This window comes from Schistocerca gregaria, chromosome 4 (genome assembly GCF_023897955.1).
Source record: "Schistocerca gregaria isolate iqSchGreg1 chromosome 4, iqSchGreg1.2, whole genome shotgun sequence".
Classification (NCBI taxonomy): Eukaryota; Metazoa; Arthropoda; class Insecta; order Orthoptera; family Acrididae; genus Schistocerca; species Schistocerca gregaria.
Genome location: NC_064923.1, coordinates 774387921 through 774408231, shown reverse-complemented (window position 1 = coordinate 774408231; position 20311 = coordinate 774387921). Strand labels below are relative to the sequence as shown.

The window sequence follows — 20311 nt, the reverse complement described above, 5'->3', positions numbered from 1 at the left end:
GGCTACAGAAACAGAACAAATAGTTCAGTGACCAGACAGATAGTTCATAATCTTGTGAAAAAAAAAAAAATTAAGGAAAACTGGCACAAGGAAGTTTTGGACACTGTTGTTAATGAATCTAGCAGTATTTGGCGCAATCACAGATCAGAACACCCGTCACCTAAAACTACCAAATTAAGTGTCTACATTAAATGTACGCACATTATTTTGGTCTGAAAGTGCAAGGTCCCAAAGCTGAATACTACATTGCATTATGTGGAAATTGTTGTACAGACCATTCAACCACCCACAGTTGTCATGACACCAGAGCATCAAGCACACTGATACCTTGTTGCATTCGTACACTTGTTATTTTGCAAACTCACTTTTATGCACATTATCTTCACCAGTTGATATGCAATATCAATAACCAAAATTTGTTACATTTTTGGTATTTTTATGCAGAAAATAGTGTTTTCAACTATCTGGAAAGGAAAAAACAAGTTCATCTGAATACAATTTGCTATAAAATATCATCTATGAGGTGATTTTGCATGTTTGAATTTCAAGGCAGAATTCGCATCTATAGTTGTATGCAAGCTGCAAATTTTTCTGGTCACAGCAAATAAGTCACATTTCACGCAACATCCTATGCAAAACATCTAAATGAATTTTTTGAGTTACATAAGTCTTTTACCAGCCATAAAATTGCTGATTTTTCCAGAGCTCTCTATAACATTTAAACGAAGACTTCTTAAGGAATAGAACCCAGTATGTTGTCATCAATGGCAAATGTTCATAAGAGACATGGGTATCACTAAGTGTGTCCCAGGGAAGTGTGATCAGATAACTGTTATTTTCTATACATATAAGTGATCTGATGGACAGAGTGGGCAGCAATCAGCAGTTGTTTGCTGACGATGCTGTGGTGTTCAGGAAAGCATCAAAGTTGAGTGACTGTAGGGTGGTACAAGCTGACTTAGACAAAATTTCAGTTGATGTGATGATTGACAGCTGGCTCTAAATGTAGAAAAATGTAAGTTAATGCGGATGAGCAGGAAAAAAAAGTTTGTAATGTTTGAATACAGTATTAGTAGTCTACGACAGTCATGTCTGTTAAATATCTTGGAGTAACATTGCAAGTGATATGCAATGGAATCAGCATGTGAGGATTGTGGTATGGAAGGAAAATGGTAGACTGCAGTTCATTGGCAGAATTTTGGGACAGACTGGTTCATCTGTAAAGGAGACTGCCTATAGGATGCTAGTACGACCTATTCTTGAGTATTACTAGAGTTTTCGGCGTATGCTCTAGGACAGAATGAAGGAAGAAATTGAAGCTATGCACAGGTGGTCTGCTAGATTTCTTACCGGTAGATTCGTCTAACAACATGCTATTGTTACGGAGATGCTCTGGAACTCAAATGGGAATCCCTGGAGTGAAGGCGATGTTATTTTGTTGGAAAACAATTGAGAAGGACAAGCATTGTAGCTGATTGCAGAATGGTTCTACTGCCCCAACATAATTTTCACTCTCCGCCGTGCAGCGTATGGTGGCTTGTGGAATATTTATATGTAGATGAATTTCCTCCCAAAATTCTTAGTGCACTTACTTGGTAATTCCAATAAACCGTGTGCTTTATTTTCACATTCCTTTCTCATGCATTCTGTTGTGGTAAGGCTTATATAAGCTGTAATTAAATTAGAGATGACCAAATGCTCTGTACTCTGCAAACACCTCTCGTTCGTATGGTCCACATTTTCTTGTGATGTAGTATGTTTATCCATCACTTCTGAATAATGAAGCATATCACTGGATATACTGACTGACAATGGTAAATAATGTCACACAAACAGAAGTGACATAAATCACCACACACTGCATGACAGTAAATGGGCAACAGATTCATGGTGCGCTGTTTGACAGTTGCGTGGTTTTCCAGTACATGTCACTTTCCCCATGAAGAGGGCTGCTCATTCATGAATTTACTGACATACTGTGTGGTCTATGTAACTATAAACAATGGACTATTGGAATTAAAATTGTGGAAGGGTAATACTCGGTAATTTAACCCGAAGTTGGTCTGGATGAGTATTGCTAGGAATTTCACAGCTAAGACTTTTCCAGAAAGTTATCACCATTTATGTAATCAAACTGTGAGAATTTCTCCATATTTAAGTAATAACCTACAGTGGTTCGATGTGTGGAGCACGAAAACACGCAACAGAAAACAGCATTCACAAAAGCTTTGAAGCACTGATTCTTTTTCTAGCAATAGCACATACTATTCACACCCAAATACACTGCCCTTTGGCCACAGTAAGTGGCACGTGTGTGTGACCACATTACAAAATTCTTGCTCTTGTACTTGTGAGTATTCTCTTAAACAGTTACCATATCAGTACTGTTGCCATACCCAATACCTCTCCACGGTATGGTTGCAGAAATATGGGTCTACATAATTGTTGCTTCCTGTAACCATTCACCTGGTCATCTGTGGGCTTTGCGTCTTATCTAACTGCCGCAAACAGGAGTGAGATTCATCACTGAACACCATGGAATGACACTCAGTGTCCCAGTTGACACTGGCTCCACACAGTTAAAGTCTCACTTGTCTATGGTATGGTATCGCGTCAGGAGTAAATGACTTGTGGCAACTCAGTATCACTACCCATCTTCCAGGAACCTGTCCCCATCTGTTCGCGAAGGCATACCCTATTACCTCTGCCCTGATTTCAGCTGTTCTCATTTGTTTTCTCATCGTTGCCAGTTGAACAACCCTCCAATTATCTTGTAGTGCAATCCTTCTGGAAGGAACCCTGCATAATATTCTTGCTACATTGTCGTCCTGAGCACTTCATCACCATTCATTCGGTAGTCATTGCGCTACAGCCAATTTTCTGTGTGATCTGTTGATCTGACACTCTTGTATCGCTCATGCCAGTGATTTGACCTTTTGGACAGTGATAAATTGCATTTGTACATCCTGTGTGCATGATGTGTTGTGATTTCCACTTGAACAGTTCATGTAAGATTACACACATCCAGTGGTCATAATTTACTCACCCCATTCTTCACGTGTAGGAATTCTTTTTAATTTACTGAATATAAGCTAGCCCTAAGGTTGAAATTTTAGTCAGAATAATGCTACAGGCATGGAAATCCTGTGATATAAATTTGGTAATCTTCATGTTTGGCGTTTGTAATGCAGCACTTAACAGTTCCATCAGTGTACCACTTTGTGTGAGTGAGCGAGCGTGCGCACGGGGGTGTGTGTGTGTGTGTGTGTGTGTGTGTGTGTGTGTGTGTGTGTGTGTGTGTGTGTGTGTGTGTGTGTGAGAGAGAGAGAGAGAGAGAGAGAGAGAGAGAGAGAGAGAGAGAGAGAGAGAGAGAGAGAGAGATATATAATTGGGGGGGGGGGGCCCTTAAAGATTTTTTTTTTTTCTTTTCTTGCAGCTATATGTTAAAACAGAATGGAAAGATTTCTAGTTTGCGTGTTGAAATGTATCTGAGACAAAAGAGACTGTAATTACTTAACCAGCACTGTAACTCGGTACTGAAAATTACAAAGCATGACAGTGTACTCCACAGCTAGGAAATTACAGATTTCCACTGTAAATGAAAAGTTTCATTTGTGGTTTGGTAAACAGTATTGGCAATAAGTGAATAAATGTGAGTCCTGGTTTTAAAGCGGTAACTAAGGTTGTCTTTTACAACAGTCCAATAGATACCTAATTAGTAAGCACAATTGCAGAATTTAGGACAGAGGATTGAGCCTCAAATGCTTGACTAGCTTAAAGGGGGGTAGGATGTCAAACGGGCCAACTTGGAGCAGGAGAGGCACCACAGGACATTTTAATTTCCATTGTCTACACTTCTACAAATAAATTCAAAAAACTTTGTCAGCATGACCAGGAAGGTTTCGGAGTTCACATTCATAATTTTTTTTTTTACATGTGAAATTTCATCAGTGTTTTCACTTAGTATTCGCTGCATTTGTTATCATAGGTACAATTTTCTTCATAAGAAAGAGTGATTCTTCGATGAATTTTGCGCAGCATACAAACCACACTAATAGGTGTGAGACACTGTAGAATTTATTTAATTCATGAAAAAATGAGTGAGCTGTTACATTTTAAACTTCATGTTTAGAAAAACTCAATTTTTATAGTTTATTATCTCAATTTTTTCCTCAGTTTTAATAGATTTGGAAAATTCTAGAGTTTTGCAGTGAAGAGTTTGTGTTCAATAACCGTACCAAATTTGAAAGTAATAGGATATTCAAATTGGATGTTACATGTACCTAAGTATAGACTCTGTGTTTTGCGAAAAATGACTGTATTTAGCATTCTTTAAGAACTATCCTGCACCATAAGCAAGTTCGTTTCCATTTTCTTTTTACATTACTGTGATGCACTCTTCTTGATTTTATCACCTGCAAAAATGATTTATCTGCTTTTATCACTCGCTCTCTGTCGATTGCGTACAAAGCTTTGATGCAGTTCACTCTGGACTTAATTCCCATTTTCTCTAAAACGTATTTCTTGCTTTGCACGTAATCATTAAAACATGTAACTGCATCGTAAACACCGATAGCAAGTGAATTTCAACCACAAAAATAGTTTTTGTCAATATTTCCCATACACATTAGTTAAAACTTTCATTTGGGTTTTGGGTACCACCATGAAGACATTTCTTCAATAAGTTTCCATGCGCAAAGTCCCTGAATATAGGATTGATGGCTTTCATTACAGCAGTTGGTAGGGAATTCCTGTGATGATGATACTCTTCACCACCAGCAATTGATCTTTGGTAGCCACAACATGATTCACTTCCATTTGGGTCTGTGGACATTTTGTGGAAGTATAAGGCCAAAACTGCTTGCTTCATATTTTTCGTGTCCCCTGTGTTACATCTTATTGCCACGCCATAATATTGTAGCTTGTCAATTTCTGCATCCGTCAGTTGCCCTCTCCCTTTTATTCCGTTCCCATCAGATAATTTTTTGCCTGAAAAATCTTGTCTCAGCTTTCTAAGTCTAATGCCAAGTCTTTTCTCTACATGTCTTACACATTCTAACTTCTGCACAATAGTCTCAGATCCATATGGAGCCCATTTTTGAACTTGAAGGGACACTTTACTATCACAATCACCAAGGTACTTCGCATATCGCAGGCCGTGGGACGCAACAGATCTGGTAAACAAGCTAACAACTCCCTGTATCTCCATACCTCCACTTGAGCCTTTATAGTTCATATTACATTCATGATCTGGAATCCCTTTCACACAACTATGACAAAATTTGCTCAAAACTTCCAACATCTAGTACTTTGTCAGTGTCAACAGATGTTGTCGTAACAACACCTTTCAATGAAGTGTGCCCTCTTTTTGGTCAAGTACCACCAAAAGCGACCACTATGTCCCTGTCACCATCATTTTTGATAATAGATTCTTCTGCGGCACTTTCCATTGATGATTCCACAACTTCTTTTACAGCCCCAAGCGGTAAGCCATAATAACTATCAAATTGAGGGTGTGGAAGATTCATCGCTGCACAAAGTGTTCTTGCTGCCTTCTTGTTTATGATTTTAGATGTCATGCAAGATGTACCAACATTACATTTGCTGCATATCACAGATAAGTTCGTAGAAAGGCCTTTCCTGACACACTCATCTTCCACTGCAGAAACACACTGCACACCAAAGCAATGCTTGCACATGACATTGTCCAATATTAACTGTTACAGTATGTTAACAACGTATTGCATGAAACTTCAGATTCACAGCCTCCATTTTCATTAGCACCAAAAACAAGTTCCTTCTTGAAGCACTTGGCGGTGGTTTGTTCGCCGGCTCTGAGAGGTTGCAGTCTTGAGCCACTGGAGTAACATTTGTTGTAGCATCCTTTACTGTGTATCCTTTGCCCTGGTGATGTTGTTTACAGTTGAAGCAACGAATTCTAGGCATCTTGTGCGATAATATGCCACAAACGAACACAAAACAACACAGCCAAATGAAAATTGTTTTGAAATTCTCAACACCACATTGCAAGCCTTTCAGAACAGAGAACAAACAAAATCAGTGATCAAAACAATACACGTTGATAGCAGCAGCAGAGAAAGTCAATATCAATAGTCCTTTGTTTGATGTATGACAGTCTCTGGTGCAAATATAAACATTCGAATTCTACCTGGTGAAATACATGTACGTATGACAGAAGAATGCTGTGCACAGGGGTGTGGCACTGCATCTTGGTACACTTAATACGAAATAATGTGCTTTATAATCTCTTAAATATATATGGTTTATACATCACACTGTTTAGGAAGATGTGAGCTACAAAATAGACATGTTTTTGAATTGTTTTACGTCCTACCCCCCCCTCCTCCCTTCAGTGTTTTAAATTTTGTTTTTCTGAATTGGTGGCGGCAAAAGTGTGACTGTTATTTCAGCAAGGATACCGACAATGTCTCTTAATAAATTGGACATTGTGCTTACTGTCTAATGTCAGTGTATAAAATGGAGGAATTAATGGGATGGCGTTGGTTTATCCTGGGTTCTGGTTTGCCTTCCAGAAAAAATAGTTCTTGAGTTACATAATGATTTATTGTGTAGGACATAGCATTTTGTTTTGATGATACTGTTCATCATAGAATGAAGTTCAGTCTTTTGTAAATAATGAAAACAATTTGAACTTTTCTCAAAAGTTTACAGACAGAAATGTTTAGAGGCCATGAAATCTTTGTGGTCACAAACCCTATGAATTACTTGGAATTGTGACTAGTCCAAAACATCAAAACTCGAATAACGGAGTAACGGAGTGCTCTGTTTGTAACATTTAGTTGAGGAATTTCCCCACCCAATGTTTAGTTCACACTGTTGACTTACTGCTTGAAACCAATTTCACATGTAAAACCTGAGTACAGTTTTGAGCAACAGTGTGGGTAATTTTCATTTGGTAGTGTCTACACGTACATGATGTAAGAGTCTTTCCCATCCAGAGTAATTGACATTGAAATGGGATGTTACTCTGTTTATGCCTTAGGTAATTGGAGTGTTTCATTCTTGAGTTGAATCTATATTACACACATTGCACATTTATATTGTTCTTATTATTTTATATTGTTTCAGGCATATGAAATGCTGCTTAGTGCCAAAAACATCCAGAACAAGGAGGAAAAGGACGCAAAACTTCATGCAGCACTGCAGGTATTGTTGGTCATTACATTTTTCCATTATGAAATAGTTATTTGTCTTCACACAGTACACCTTTATCAGTGGTCAAGATGTGGTCTAATAAAATTGGCTGATACTTAAGTTATTAGATTTAATCATAATTCTGTCAGTTCTGTGGGATTCATTGCATAAAAATAGTATATCTTAAAATCCAATTTTGAGAAATAATATGCTTCAGGCAATTTACTTGCAATATGAAAACCATAGGAAAAGTAGTGTTTATGTGTCTATTACACATTAACACAGTGTTAGGTTCCTCTGCACAGCAAATCAGTGGCTGTTTGGTAGCTCACAACATTCAGAGTGAGCTTCTACATGTAACACTGAGCAACCAGAATTGTGAAAATGCCATAGTAGTACTATGGTTGAAAGTTACTATTTCATATTGCTGTAATCTTCTTCCAGCATGTACCAGATCTGCCATGGTGAAGGCAGGCCAGTGGAGTTTTCAGAACAATGTGGCAGTTGCCAATGTGTTTAGGTAACTGTTAGATGATTCATTACTTGAGTAATTATACTGTTGCTCATTATTGTGTGTTGTTGTACAAAAATGGCGACAGTAATTGCCATAGAACAATTGGTTTGCTATAGGAAAGGCAACTACTGTGGGGGAACGTCAGTCATATGACGTCCAGTTCTGGATAAAGGATCCTGTAGGCTTGTACATGCACTATGATCTCCAGGAATAAGCATCCATCTTTGTGTGTGTGGGGGGGGGGGGGGGGGGGGGGAGTAGTTTCCTTATATTCCCCCAGGGGCTCACAACTTTTTGTGAAGTTGTGAGTACAAGTACCTGTTTGGTGGTAGCTCTCCTGACTGTGCAGGTATTATACTATTGTTACCTGAGCTGCAAGCTCACGACTTACTCCAAGGGGTATGTGTCACTTGTGGCTGCAATGTGAGGATTGTGAGTAATGAACTACTGGCCAGCTAGCTGTTGCTGAGACTGAGTGGTGACCATGGGAAACCCCCATTAGGAGCAGGTGGAACTGTGGCAGATGACTTGCATATGAAACGGATTAAACTTTCTTCCATTGTTGGCCCAATGTCCCAGCCATCTTTTTTGAAGGAAAAGATTTTTACAATGCAGACAGAGATGGTCTCAAAATGTTCCCTTGCCTGGTTACACAATGGGAGTAACATAGGGATAAGAGATATGGAGAGAAATACTCCCATCAATACTTAGTTTGGTCTAGGCCCGCCCACCATAACAGATTACCTCCCACTGCCATCTTCTTTTACAGGCAGATGACGAATTGTGTGCCAATTTGAATCAATGGGGTGTGCTTTTTGTCTGTCGTATCCAACAGGGACCAAAGGACAAGGGTTGCTACTGGGGCCTTCATTGTAGTCGTTGAAGGCAAAGCGTTGCTGAAAAGGTCAATGTGATATGAAACCATATGAACCCCTCAGAATGTAGTGCTTCAAATGCACGAGATCCAGGCACATGTCTTTGCATAGTAATACTAGCCCCATCTCTAGGGATTGTGGATATTAATTGCACATCTATGTTTTAGTATAATACACTCACTCTTTCCTTTCTACCTTGGACACTTGTTCCCGTTTGTCTAAACCCGTAACCCTGGTGTTTGGAGGCCCTCCTCGTACAGCTTCTTTCCACACACTCACTCCAGGTGTGTTGACTCCACATCTGTTGGGTATGTAGAGTCCCCGCAACCAGCTGGAGAAACATCATCCTCCTCCAGTATCTCTCACCAGGAAGGGATGCCCCCTTTCCAGATTTCTGCTGATCTGCACCCAGATTCCAGCCAGTGACTGAAGGAGCCACAGGCTGCTGGTCGTAGGATTTGGTGTTCCTCCTCCATCCCTGAAACTAGTTCTTGCAGGCATTAAAATCACCTGAAGAGAAGGAAGACAGATTATCTGAGGAAGAAGAGGAGGAGGAGGACAGAAGTCCTCAAAGGAGTAGACTTCAGTGGCCCCCATGACGCCTGACCCCCACCCCTTCTCTTGTGTTCCACCTCTGCATCCACAGATCCTCCCACGTAATCTGATTCAGAACCAGTCTATATTGATGCCATATCCTTCATGCTCCCACAGGATACTGATAGTGTGATTCTCCAGTGGAATTGTAGCAGCCTTTTCCACCATCTGCCTGAGCTTAGGTGTGTCTCATGTGTATATTCTACTTCTGCATTTCCCTGTAGGAAACATGGTTCCCAGTAATGTAGGCCCTTACCACCCGTGTCTGCTGGTCTATTTTAAGAATCACTTGACTATATAAGCGTCCTGGATGGAATTTGCATGTACATTCTGAACTGTCTCCAGCGAATACGTGCCACTTGATATGTCTTTGGAGGTCGTGGCTGTCCATGTGAGGATGTCGCTGGATTTTACCGTACACAATGTGTATCTCCCTCCTAATAGGGGATTGTGTCAAAACATGTTGTCTGCATTGACTTCTCAGCTCCCCCACTCTTCCTAATTCTGGGTGACTTCAATTCCGAAGGAATGAAGAAGTATTAAGAAGAGTCGAGGAAGAAAGAAACTTGCTGAAAGTTATCAGAAAGAGAAAACTGAACTGGATTGGACATTGTTTAAGGTGGGACTGTTTATTGAAGGAAGGAATAGAGGAATGGTGGAGGGGAAAAGGGCAAGAGGAAAAAGAAGATATCAAATGCTGGACAATATAACAGAGACAAATATTCATAAATGGAAAGAGTAGCTATTGACAGACAATAGTGGTAGAGGCTTAACCCATGACAAGACCTGCCATAAGGCAAAATACCATACTACTACTACTACTACTACTACTAGATTCCCATAACCCTTTGTAGGGTAGAACCATGACCACTGGCAGTGGCAAAGTTATCGAAAACTTGCTTGTAGAGCTCAATCTTTGTCTCTTGGATACTGGTGCCCTCACACATTTCATTGTGCCGTATGACTCTTTGTTTGGCGATGGGATTGCCAATATCGCATCCTCGCCCATTTCAACTGAATGTGAAGCGATGACAAGTTTCCATTTCAGTGGTGAGAAAGTGTGATTGCCCCAGTACTCAAAACAGGTAACACCACCTCGAGATGGAGAGCTATCGCCCAACTAGTGTCACTAATGTTCTCTGCAGGTTGCTTGAGCATGTGGTGAGCCAACAGCTGTGGGGTCTCCAGTTCTGTTGGCTCTGTCCCAGAGTGGTTTTTGCCAATCCCATTCTACTGCTGACATTTTGGTCTGCCTGGAGTCTGCTATCTGGACAGCTTTTGTCCTCTGATAGCATCTTATTGCTGCCTTCTTTGACCTATAAAAGGCCATGTGACACCACTACATCCTCGTTACCCTAGACGAGTGGGGTCTCCATGTCCGGAACTTATCTCACTGTACTTTCAGAGTTCATGTTGGTGCTTCCCACTGTACACGCTGTTTCCATGAGAATGGGGTCCCACAGGACTCTTTACTGTGTGTGCCCATTTTCCTAGAGGCTGTTGGTGGTCTAGCTACAGATGCAGAATCTATAGTGTCACCCTGCTTGTATGCTGACAGTTTCTGTTTTCATAGAGGCATGCTGAAAAATAATGCCTCCAGATTTGTTTATGTGAAAACTCTTAAAGCTCTAAAGGTTCAGTGAACTATGCTCCGTGGAGAACGGATCCAGTGTACTGCTAAATTGATGGCCATCAATTGGGCCCTCAGTCACAGTCATTCTTGGACCAGTGAGCCTTTCTTAATCTTATATATATATATATATATATATATATATATATATATATATATATATATATATATATATATATATTAAAAATAAAGATTCCAAGACTTACCAAGCGGGAAAGCGCCGGCAGACAGGCACATGAACAAAACACACAAACACACACACAGAATTACAAGCTTTCGCAACTGGCAGTTGCTTCGTCAGGAAGGAAGGAAGGAGAGGGAAAAATGAAAGGGTGTGGGTTTTAAGGGAGAGGGTAAGGAGTCATTCCAATCCCGGGAGCGGAAAGACTTCCCTTAGGGGAAAAAAAGGACAGGTATACACTCGCACACACACACATATCCATCCGCACATACACAGACACAAGCAGACATGTCTGCTTGTGTCTGTGTATGTGCGGATGGATATGTGTGTGTGTGCGAGTGTATACCTGTCCTTTTTTTCCCCTAAGGGAAGTCTTTCCGCTCCCGGGATTGGAATGACTCCTTACCCTCTCCCTTAAAACCCACACCCTTTCATTTTTCCCTCTCCTTCCTTCCTTCCTGACGAAGCAACTGCCAGTTGCGAAAGCTTGTAATTCTGTGTGTGTGTTTGTGTGTTTTGTTCATGTGCCTGTCTGCCGGCGCTTTCCCGCTTGGTAAGTCTTGGAATCTTTATTTTTAATATATTTTTCCCATGTGGAAGTTTCTTTCTGTTTTATTTACATCGTCATATATATATATATATATATATATATATATATATATATATATATATATATATATATATATATATATATATTACAGAACTCTGATTGTGTGGCAGTTGGTCACACTGTTATGAAGAGTGCTGTGTGTAAACATGCGCACGCTGTGCTGAGGCGTTCAGTCTCGGCTTTGCAGCCATTGAGAATGGAGCTCCCATTGGATGCTACCACCTATTGCATGCAGATATTCGGTTTTTGAATGCAAAGGGCACTGCGCTGTTTGAAATCCATCACCAATTGACGGAAGTCAAGTGTTCGAAAGTGGTGTAGAGAGTTTGCAGTTGGTCGTTCCGAAATTCACGATGAACAAAGGAGCGGGAGACCGTCAATTTCTGTGGGACAGTGTTGAAGTTTGAGCAAAGCATGCGTGAAGATCAGCGGATCACCCTGGATGGTGTCTGCACATTGGTTCCTGAGGTTTTCCAAAGCACTGCTCACAGAATTTTAATGGAAACATTGAACTACTGTAAGGTGTGCGCAAGATATGAGCCATGCATGCTGACTGAGAACCACATGCGGCAATGAGTTGATGCTTCGCACGCATTTCTTCGCCACCTCACAGCTGAACAGGACAACTTTCTGGACTCAATTGTCACGGGTGACCATAACTTTCTGAACTGCATGGCGGCGAGCTGGTATGACATTGGCATGCAAAAACTGCCACAACGTCTACAAAAATGCATCAACAGAAATGGTGATTATGTCGAAAAATAGCTAAATGTTAAAGCTGTAAACTGATGTAAACCATTGTAGAAATAAACAAATATATGTACTTAGAAAAAAATAGGAGACCTTATTTTTGGGATTATCGTCATAACAAATTATTGCCAGTTGGTATTTTTTGTGATCTTTGCAAGGCATTTGCCTGTGTGGATTATGTTACACTCTTAGAAAAACTCAGGTTTTAAGGAATTGAATGCTATACACACACAGCTGGTTTGAATCATATTTAACGAACAGAAAGCAAAACGTTGTGCTGAATAATGCAAATAATGTTGGGAGGCTGGTAAATTCTATAATAAATGGGGAGTTATTACAAAGGGAGTCCCACAGGGTTCAACTTTGGGTCCTCTGCTGTTCCTTATTCGTGTGAATGACCTCTCACTTAACGTTCAGCAAGCAGAGCTAGTACTTTTAGCAGATGACATGAATGTTATAACAAATCCCATTCCAGAAAAAGCAACTGAAGATATTGTTAAGGATGTCTTTTAAAGAATTATTAAGTGGTTCTCAGGAAATGGACTCTCCCTTAGTTTTGAAAAACCTCGCTTATCCAGTTGTGTACACTGAGTAGAGTCCTACCAATAACTGATGTAGCATATGAACAGGGCTCAGTTAACAGGGTAGATTTCTCCAAATTTTTCGGTGTTCACATTGGTGACAACCCGAACTGAAAGAAGCATATTACTCAACTTCTCAAACAATTAAGTTCAGCTTCTTTTGCTCTTTGTAATCGCTAATCTTGGTAATAAACAGGTCAGCCTCCTAATGTACTTTGCATATTTACACTCAGTAATGTCTTATTGAATAGTTTTCTGGGGTAACTCACAGCTTAGACATAAAGTACTGATTGCACAAAAGAGAGCAGTGAGAACAATTAGTGGTTTTCACTCAAGGATGTCATGTAGGCATCTATTCAAGGAGTTACATATTTTAATTGCACCATTAGAGTACACATATTCACTAATGAAATTTGTTATAAATAACCCATCTCAATTCATGAAGAACAATGATCGTTTGTTCAACAACATAAAGTGTCTGGCAGGTAGCAGATCAAGTTTTAAATCTAGCTTAAAATCATTTCTTTTGGACAACTCCTTCTATTCCATGGACAAGTTTCTGGGTCAGAACTGGTAAAAAAAGGTGCCTCATGTATTTGCATGTGTGGAACTAAAAATTTCAGTAATATTAGTATTAGTACTATTTGTGTGTGTGTGTGTGTGTGTGTGTGTGTGTGTGTGTGTGTGTGTGTGTGTGTGTGTAAATAATCCGACTTGTTCCACATCGTATCGTGAAAATAGTCGTGAAAATTGTCTACGGAACATGACATAATAAACTAAACCAAGCAGTGACTCCTTGAGTAGTCTTCAGTCCGTTGACCAGTACTCCTACCGACACCCATTGGTTGTGGCTATCCAGGATCCACTTTCTAATCTCCATCAAGCTGGGCAGTCGGTAGTCTTCGTCTCGACCCTTGGTCACATTAGGACCCAGGGAATGAACATGCTGAGCGGTTGGCCAAGTTAGCTTCCAAGATGCTGACTTTGGAGATGAGGCACTGGAACTGGACCTTTGGTCAGTTAATAATTGGAACATGGAATGACGTGCCCTGGTTTCTTCGAACAAACTGCTGACAGTAAATGGTACTATGACCATGTGGTCTTCAGTTTGTGCTTCTCGCAACATGTCTACCATTCTGTCAGCTTCACATTGGCCACACTTGGTGGTTGCCACACAGCCACATTGTATGATGTGAGGATCCATCCCATTGTAAGTGTGGTGCCCGTTTGACAGTGGCCCGCATTCTGCTGGACTGCCTTAAGTTCGCTGCCTTACGGTGAAATCTTAAACTTGCTGACATACTGCCTTTGGTACTAGCATACAGCACCAAAGTGGCTGATTTGGTTTATGTTTTACTTGTGAAGGCAGTTATAGCAACTTACTCTGAGGTACCGCACATTGACTTCATCGAACACTTGAGGGACTGGAAGGGTGCACTGCTGCCTGTTCTGACCCTTAGGTCCCCATGGCTGTACTTGCTCCATGGTCCATTTATTCTTCTTATTCTTCTACATTTTTCAGTGTTTTAATGTCTCGTCATCTTTCTCTTTCTGAGATTTAATGAATTTCTCCACATTGTTAGTTTTCTTATGGTAACAGAAGGTGAAGTAATACCAGTGAGATGCATAGGGTGCATCTCTCATTGCATAACATGGGGGTTCCAGATGCTTTTTGGACAGAGCAACTTTCATACATTACTCCTTCTCACCCTTTCCTCTCTCCTATTTGGTTCTTTCTCTTGGGTTTATTGCTTCCCAGTTGCAACTCTATTCATCAGGATTTGTCGTCTGTGTTATTCCTCTCTGATGACTATTCCTGGATTGATGCATGTAGGATCGAGGGGTTTATGACCTTGTAGTCTGGTTCCTTTAACCCCCATCAATCCATTTTTTTTTTTTTTAGGCTTGGAATCCAGCGAAGAACATCCTTGTCCATCTACCTACCTGTCTACATGTCTTGCCCATCTCCTTTTTATTCCAGTCATAATTACATCATTTATTTAAGTCTGTTCTTTGACAAATTAGTTTTCAAGTTTCAGCCAGTAATTCTCAACAAGCGTCCCTCCATTGTTGACTTTCTAGCTGCAATGATGATAAACTTTTCATTTAAGTAGTATTAGAATTTTGCCTCTGAAAACCTTATTTACACTATCAAAGCATGACAGACCATTCTTACTCTTATATTTACTTCTTGTCATACCTATCCACCTCTGTCTTTCATCACCTTAAACGCAAAAATTCATAAATTGTTTCTGTGAGCTCATGATTAAGTTCTACAGTTTTCATATTATAACTGTCATTTAAACCTGCCATTGTACTTGCTCGATTTATGATCTTTTGCTCTATTTATTTTCTTTTATTAGATTATATTGTGAATATAAAAATTATAGCTGGACAACCCTTTGATGTTGTAGAGACTTACCGTGAAAATTTTTAATACAAATTTTGTCATCACAAACGTGCGAATATGATGTCTTGTTCCACAATGATCATGTGTACATTTAAATGCATCATCTTTAAGGGTGTAATCACTTATTGTAGATTTACCATTTTGCACGAGCCATATTTATTTACGTAACACTTTTTGCAATAATCTCTTGAACTAAATGGGCATTTAGAACTGTTGCAACAATTTGTTATTTTCACAGCCTGCCATTTCTGTAATGATGCAGGACTTTGACACATCAGAAGTAAATTCTATAACACTGGTACTGCAGCCATTTATCATTTAAAAAAAAAAAAAAAAGCATTATGGGTGAAGCTTAAGGCAATCAGATTCACCTCCTTATTAGCCTTGTCATACAGTTCACTTATAGGTGTAACTAGTTTAGTCTCAACTTGTTGCAACGACTTAGATCATTCCGCGGTATAGGTGTGTCATATGGTAATTTTGCAGCGATAAAACAGTGTCTACTTTAAATTTACCAGTCTTCATCCTTACTTTGTCATATACTCCAACACACTTAGATGTCAACAAAAATTTTAAAAAATTACTATACAACTAGTACCAAACCTGCAGTGCATCAATCTGACACTCCTCTGTTCACCATTGTTAATGCAGATATTGTTGTCATGAAAGTTATGTAAATTGACCTTGTCCAGTTGTCGAGGGTGTAGCTCCTGCTCCTGCTCCTGCACAAAGGCCCATCGCTGTGAATACCTGTGCTATGAGCTAGTTGACAACTTAAATACATTGACATTCAGTTGGTGCTCTGATCCTCATCCTCACTTGAGGAAATTTACTATGAAATTTGCTTTTAAATCGAGGCTCAGTGGATTACCAATGTATGTATGTATGTATCCGATGTGATCCATTATAAACGGTGCTGAAAGCTTGCGACTGTGCAAACAATAAGTGTGTTTATAAATAAATCGTCTGCTACCAGTCACGATTTTCTTTATTTTTCACACAATGCATTTCGGGAAATGATTCCCATTTTCAAGTGTGTTTTTTGTGTTTGTCATTCCTATGTGATGATGTCGATGTGAGAGATTCTGCTTTATTTTGTTGACTTTCCTGCAATGTATAAGAAACAGGCGATTTTTAGTTGCTTGTCAATCTTTTTGTGAAGTTAGTGGCGAAATTTAGAATAATTTGTACTTACGGTTTCCTTATGGTCCATTTGTGCAGAGTCTCGCACACACTAAACATCACACACAACTTGTTGTACACTTTTAAACATTGCAAACATTTTACATAAACGGAATAGTGACACAGATGTTCTTAAAAGTAGTCAACAGAGATGACATTATAGGTCTTCCACGGAGTATAATATGCTTTTGTACAAAGGTTATGTACCTTAACAATTTGGATAATAATTTACGTAAGTCTGTTTTACAATTGTGCTTATTTCTATGTATTACTATTTTTATTTAAGTATGCTATCAAAACATCTGAAGAAATTTGCTGATACACTTTTAAGTTTTTTGTGTAATATTTTATCTTCATATTTTCTGTAATGTGAATATATCTCCAGTTCTTCTAGCAAATCCATTTTATGTCCTTTATTTAGCCGGTGAAGTACTTTGTCATTTTGCACTATTTTTCCAAATAGGTGTCCTATATTCTATACATGTGTTGCTATGGTTGATATATCGTGTCTGTTGTGTTTGTAGGCTTTTATGTGCTCTGTGTACCTGGTATTGAAATTTTGGCCTGTCTGTCCTAGGTAGAACATGGAGCACTCCTGGCATGTGACCTTGTATATTCCAGAGTCTGAGTTTGGATTATGCTTACAGTTTATATTGTGTACTAGTTTTTGCTGTAGTTTATTAGATGTGGAAAACCCAATTTTTATGTTGTGATTTTTGAAAATATTTGCAATCTTCTGTGATACATTGTCAATGTATGGGATACTAGATATGCATTTGTTTTTCTCTTTTTCTTCTGTGGTGCAGTTTGTGCCTGGTTACTTGGTCTAGGATTGTCAACCATGAAAGCATTGTATCCATTGGCAACTGCAATCATCTTCACTGTGTTTATTTCTTGTTGCATGTTTTCTTGGTTCAATGGTATTTTAGTTGCCCTATGTAACATTGACCCGTATGCTGCATCTTTATGGGTAATTGGGCGAGATGAAGTAGCAAGAGTTGTGGTGTCAGTCATTGTGTTTTTCCTATGAATTCTAAATGTGAATGTTTTGTTGTGTCTTGTAATATTTAGGTTCAGAAAGTTGATGCTTTTATTTTATTACTGTTCCACTGTAAATTTAATTTTCTCATGTAGATTATTGAAGTAATTTAGAATGTCTGTGATGTCTTTCATATCCCTTTCACTAACAGTAGTGTGTCATCTACGTATCTCCTATAAAATTCAATTTTCTTGAGGCAAGGTTCTTGGCTGATAAATAATTTTTGTCCTGAGTGATTTATGCATATGTCAGCTATAGTACCAGATATACATGATCCCATTGCTAGGCCATCTGGTTGTTAATATATGCTGCCATTAAAAGTGAAGTAGTTGTAACTTAGGGTTAGCTAAAGGTGTTCCATAAATTCAACAAGTTCTGTGTATGAAATTAGCTTACCACGCCTGTTTTCATTCTTTGCTTTCGTATGGCATCATATTGTGGAGTAACTCATCGTTAAGTAAAAGTGTGTTCATTGGACAAAAGTGTGTAATCAGAATAAATGCTGGAGCTCATCCAAGATCATCCTGCAGACACTTTGTAAATATATATATATATATATTCACTTATGACATTTGTTATTAACAATCCGAAGGGGGTAAATTATGCTGCCACAAAAGTCTTTGGTCACTTACCTAATAGCATCATAAATCTGACAGATAGCCATATAACATTTAAAAGGAAATTAAAAGAATTTCTTAATGGCAACTCCTTCTACTCATTAGATGAATTTTTGGATATAGTAAGTGGATAATTTCCCCAGCCACCATCCCCCCCTCCCCCCCCCCCCCCCCCAAAAAAAAAAAATAGTGTAATGTATCTTGTATAGACACCTTTTATTAACCTGATACGTTCCACATCATTACGAAGTGTCGTATTCATGATCTATGGAACAAGTACTAATCTAATCTACAGGACGTACACACTACTATTTTATCGGGCCTCAGTGTACAATAGGCAGTATATAGCTTTATATACCTGTATTTTATTTTCTTTCTTTAGGACTGGGCAAACTGGTGAACAACAGAGGTGTTTTGCAATCGGCACCCAAAAGTGGTTGTAGACAAAGACTATCTTTGGGGAGTGATAGTTCGCAGTTATTGAATTGGGGGTCGCCTTGCAGGAGGATGACTCATGACGGAGGAGTAAGCATCAGAAGCACACCAAGGGTGGTGGGACGTAAGGTTTCATGTTGCACCTGTACATGATGACTAACTTTTTGCGAGTGAATGGCTAAGGTGAAGGCACCTGTATCTGTTCAGCTATCCAGTACCACTTTGTCTCGACTACACCACAGTGCCGCCCATGTCACATTTTCAGCCGTTAGCTAACGATCGCTTCCACCAATCTCATGGCTTTGCTACAGTTGTCATTACATGATGATCTTTGTGACAGTCATCACTTTCTGATGATCCCTGTCATGTCCTTGCAACTGCTTGTATGACTTAGTACCACGGTGGGTGCTTCGAAGAGCCAACTGTCAGTTGCATGCCTGTGCTGTTACCTTCTCCACTGTCAGATTCCATCGATGAGGCTGTGCAGAGTGTCTCCTTATTTGATCACCCATTTTGCTGGTAGTGCTATTCCTTTTTTCTATAGGTCTGTTCCGTCACCTGCCATGGCAGAGTAAAAAAATCGCAAGAGTTATTCAGTGTTTAAAGTGGCACCTGTCACAGACTCACCTTACTGCTTTTAAGTGACTTCATGCTATGGCTTGCTAAGTAAATGTGCTATGTCTCACACTTGAAAACATACGCCTCTTCATTGCAGATGTGAGTCGGTCTCCATAGTCTTCTGAGTTGCTGAAGATGCGCAATCATGCATTGTATCTTCCTACAGGATTTTCTCGGTGCTGATGCATCAGGTCTTAATGGACACATTGCAACCCACTTTGCAATGGCGCCAGTGTCCTCTCCACAGACATTTGCATTGTGTATGCATAAGTGACAAGATGTCCCTGTCTCCTTCCTCCCTTGGCATGCCAGATGATAGAACTGTCCTTTAGTCAGAAGAAATAATTGCAAAAATTATGGCCTGAAAACGGAAAAATGATTGTATAAGAAATTAAATTGTAAATAGAGTTCCTTTTTTCTAGGAACTCAATCCCAAATGGCAGACATGGCCAAAGAATCCGCAAAGTTGCAACAAGCAGTTTTTCTTATATAAGTGAAAAAAACTGTATCTATGATAAAAAAAGTTTAACTAGAAAGTTGTAGAGCCTATAAATATCCATCAGTTGCTAGTTTTTATAGGTTTAGCACCAGAGGTCTGCATCTTTAATTCACGTTCAAAATGTTTTCGTCCCAGGTTCGAATCCTGCCACTGCTTAAATTTTGAATATTAATCAGCATTGTCGGCCGAAAACTTCCAGCATAAGAATTCACCCTTATTCTGCCAAGGGCCTTGTCAAAGAGGGCGGAGGATCGGACAGAGGTCCATGGCACTCTCTAGTCCTAGGAATGGGAAACTGCCGCTAAAGGCAGAAGAATCAGCAATGATCAGTGGCATGAGGATGCAGAAGGCAATGGAACCAACTAGATTAAAGACACATAACGTGTATCCACAGGACACGTGGCCTGTAATTGAAGAAGTGTCATGAAGATTTCTCTATTAGCAAAAGATTCCAGAATAGTCCACCATTCGGATGTGTGGGAGGGGACTGCCAAGGGGGAGGTTACGATGAGAAAAAGACTGAATAATCAAAAAAAAAGAATAACTTTCTGTGAGTCGGGGTATGGAATGTCAGAAGCTTAAACAGTGGTAGGGAAACTA

The 20311-nt window shown here is 39.5% G+C and overlaps 1 protein-coding gene across 1 annotated transcript in view; it reads left to right on the top strand.

Annotated features, from left to right (window-relative positions):
* LOC126266642 (nuclear pore complex protein Nup155) overlaps positions 1 to 20311 on the top strand; it is a 223436-nt gene that overhangs the window by 136745 nt on the left and 66380 nt on the right. Inside the window, exon 17 of the mRNA XM_049971033.1 lies at positions 7111 to 7188. Within this exon, the coding sequence (XP_049826990.1) occupies positions 7111 to 7188 (78 nt within the window). The remainder of the gene's footprint in view (positions 1 to 7110; positions 7189 to 20311) is intronic.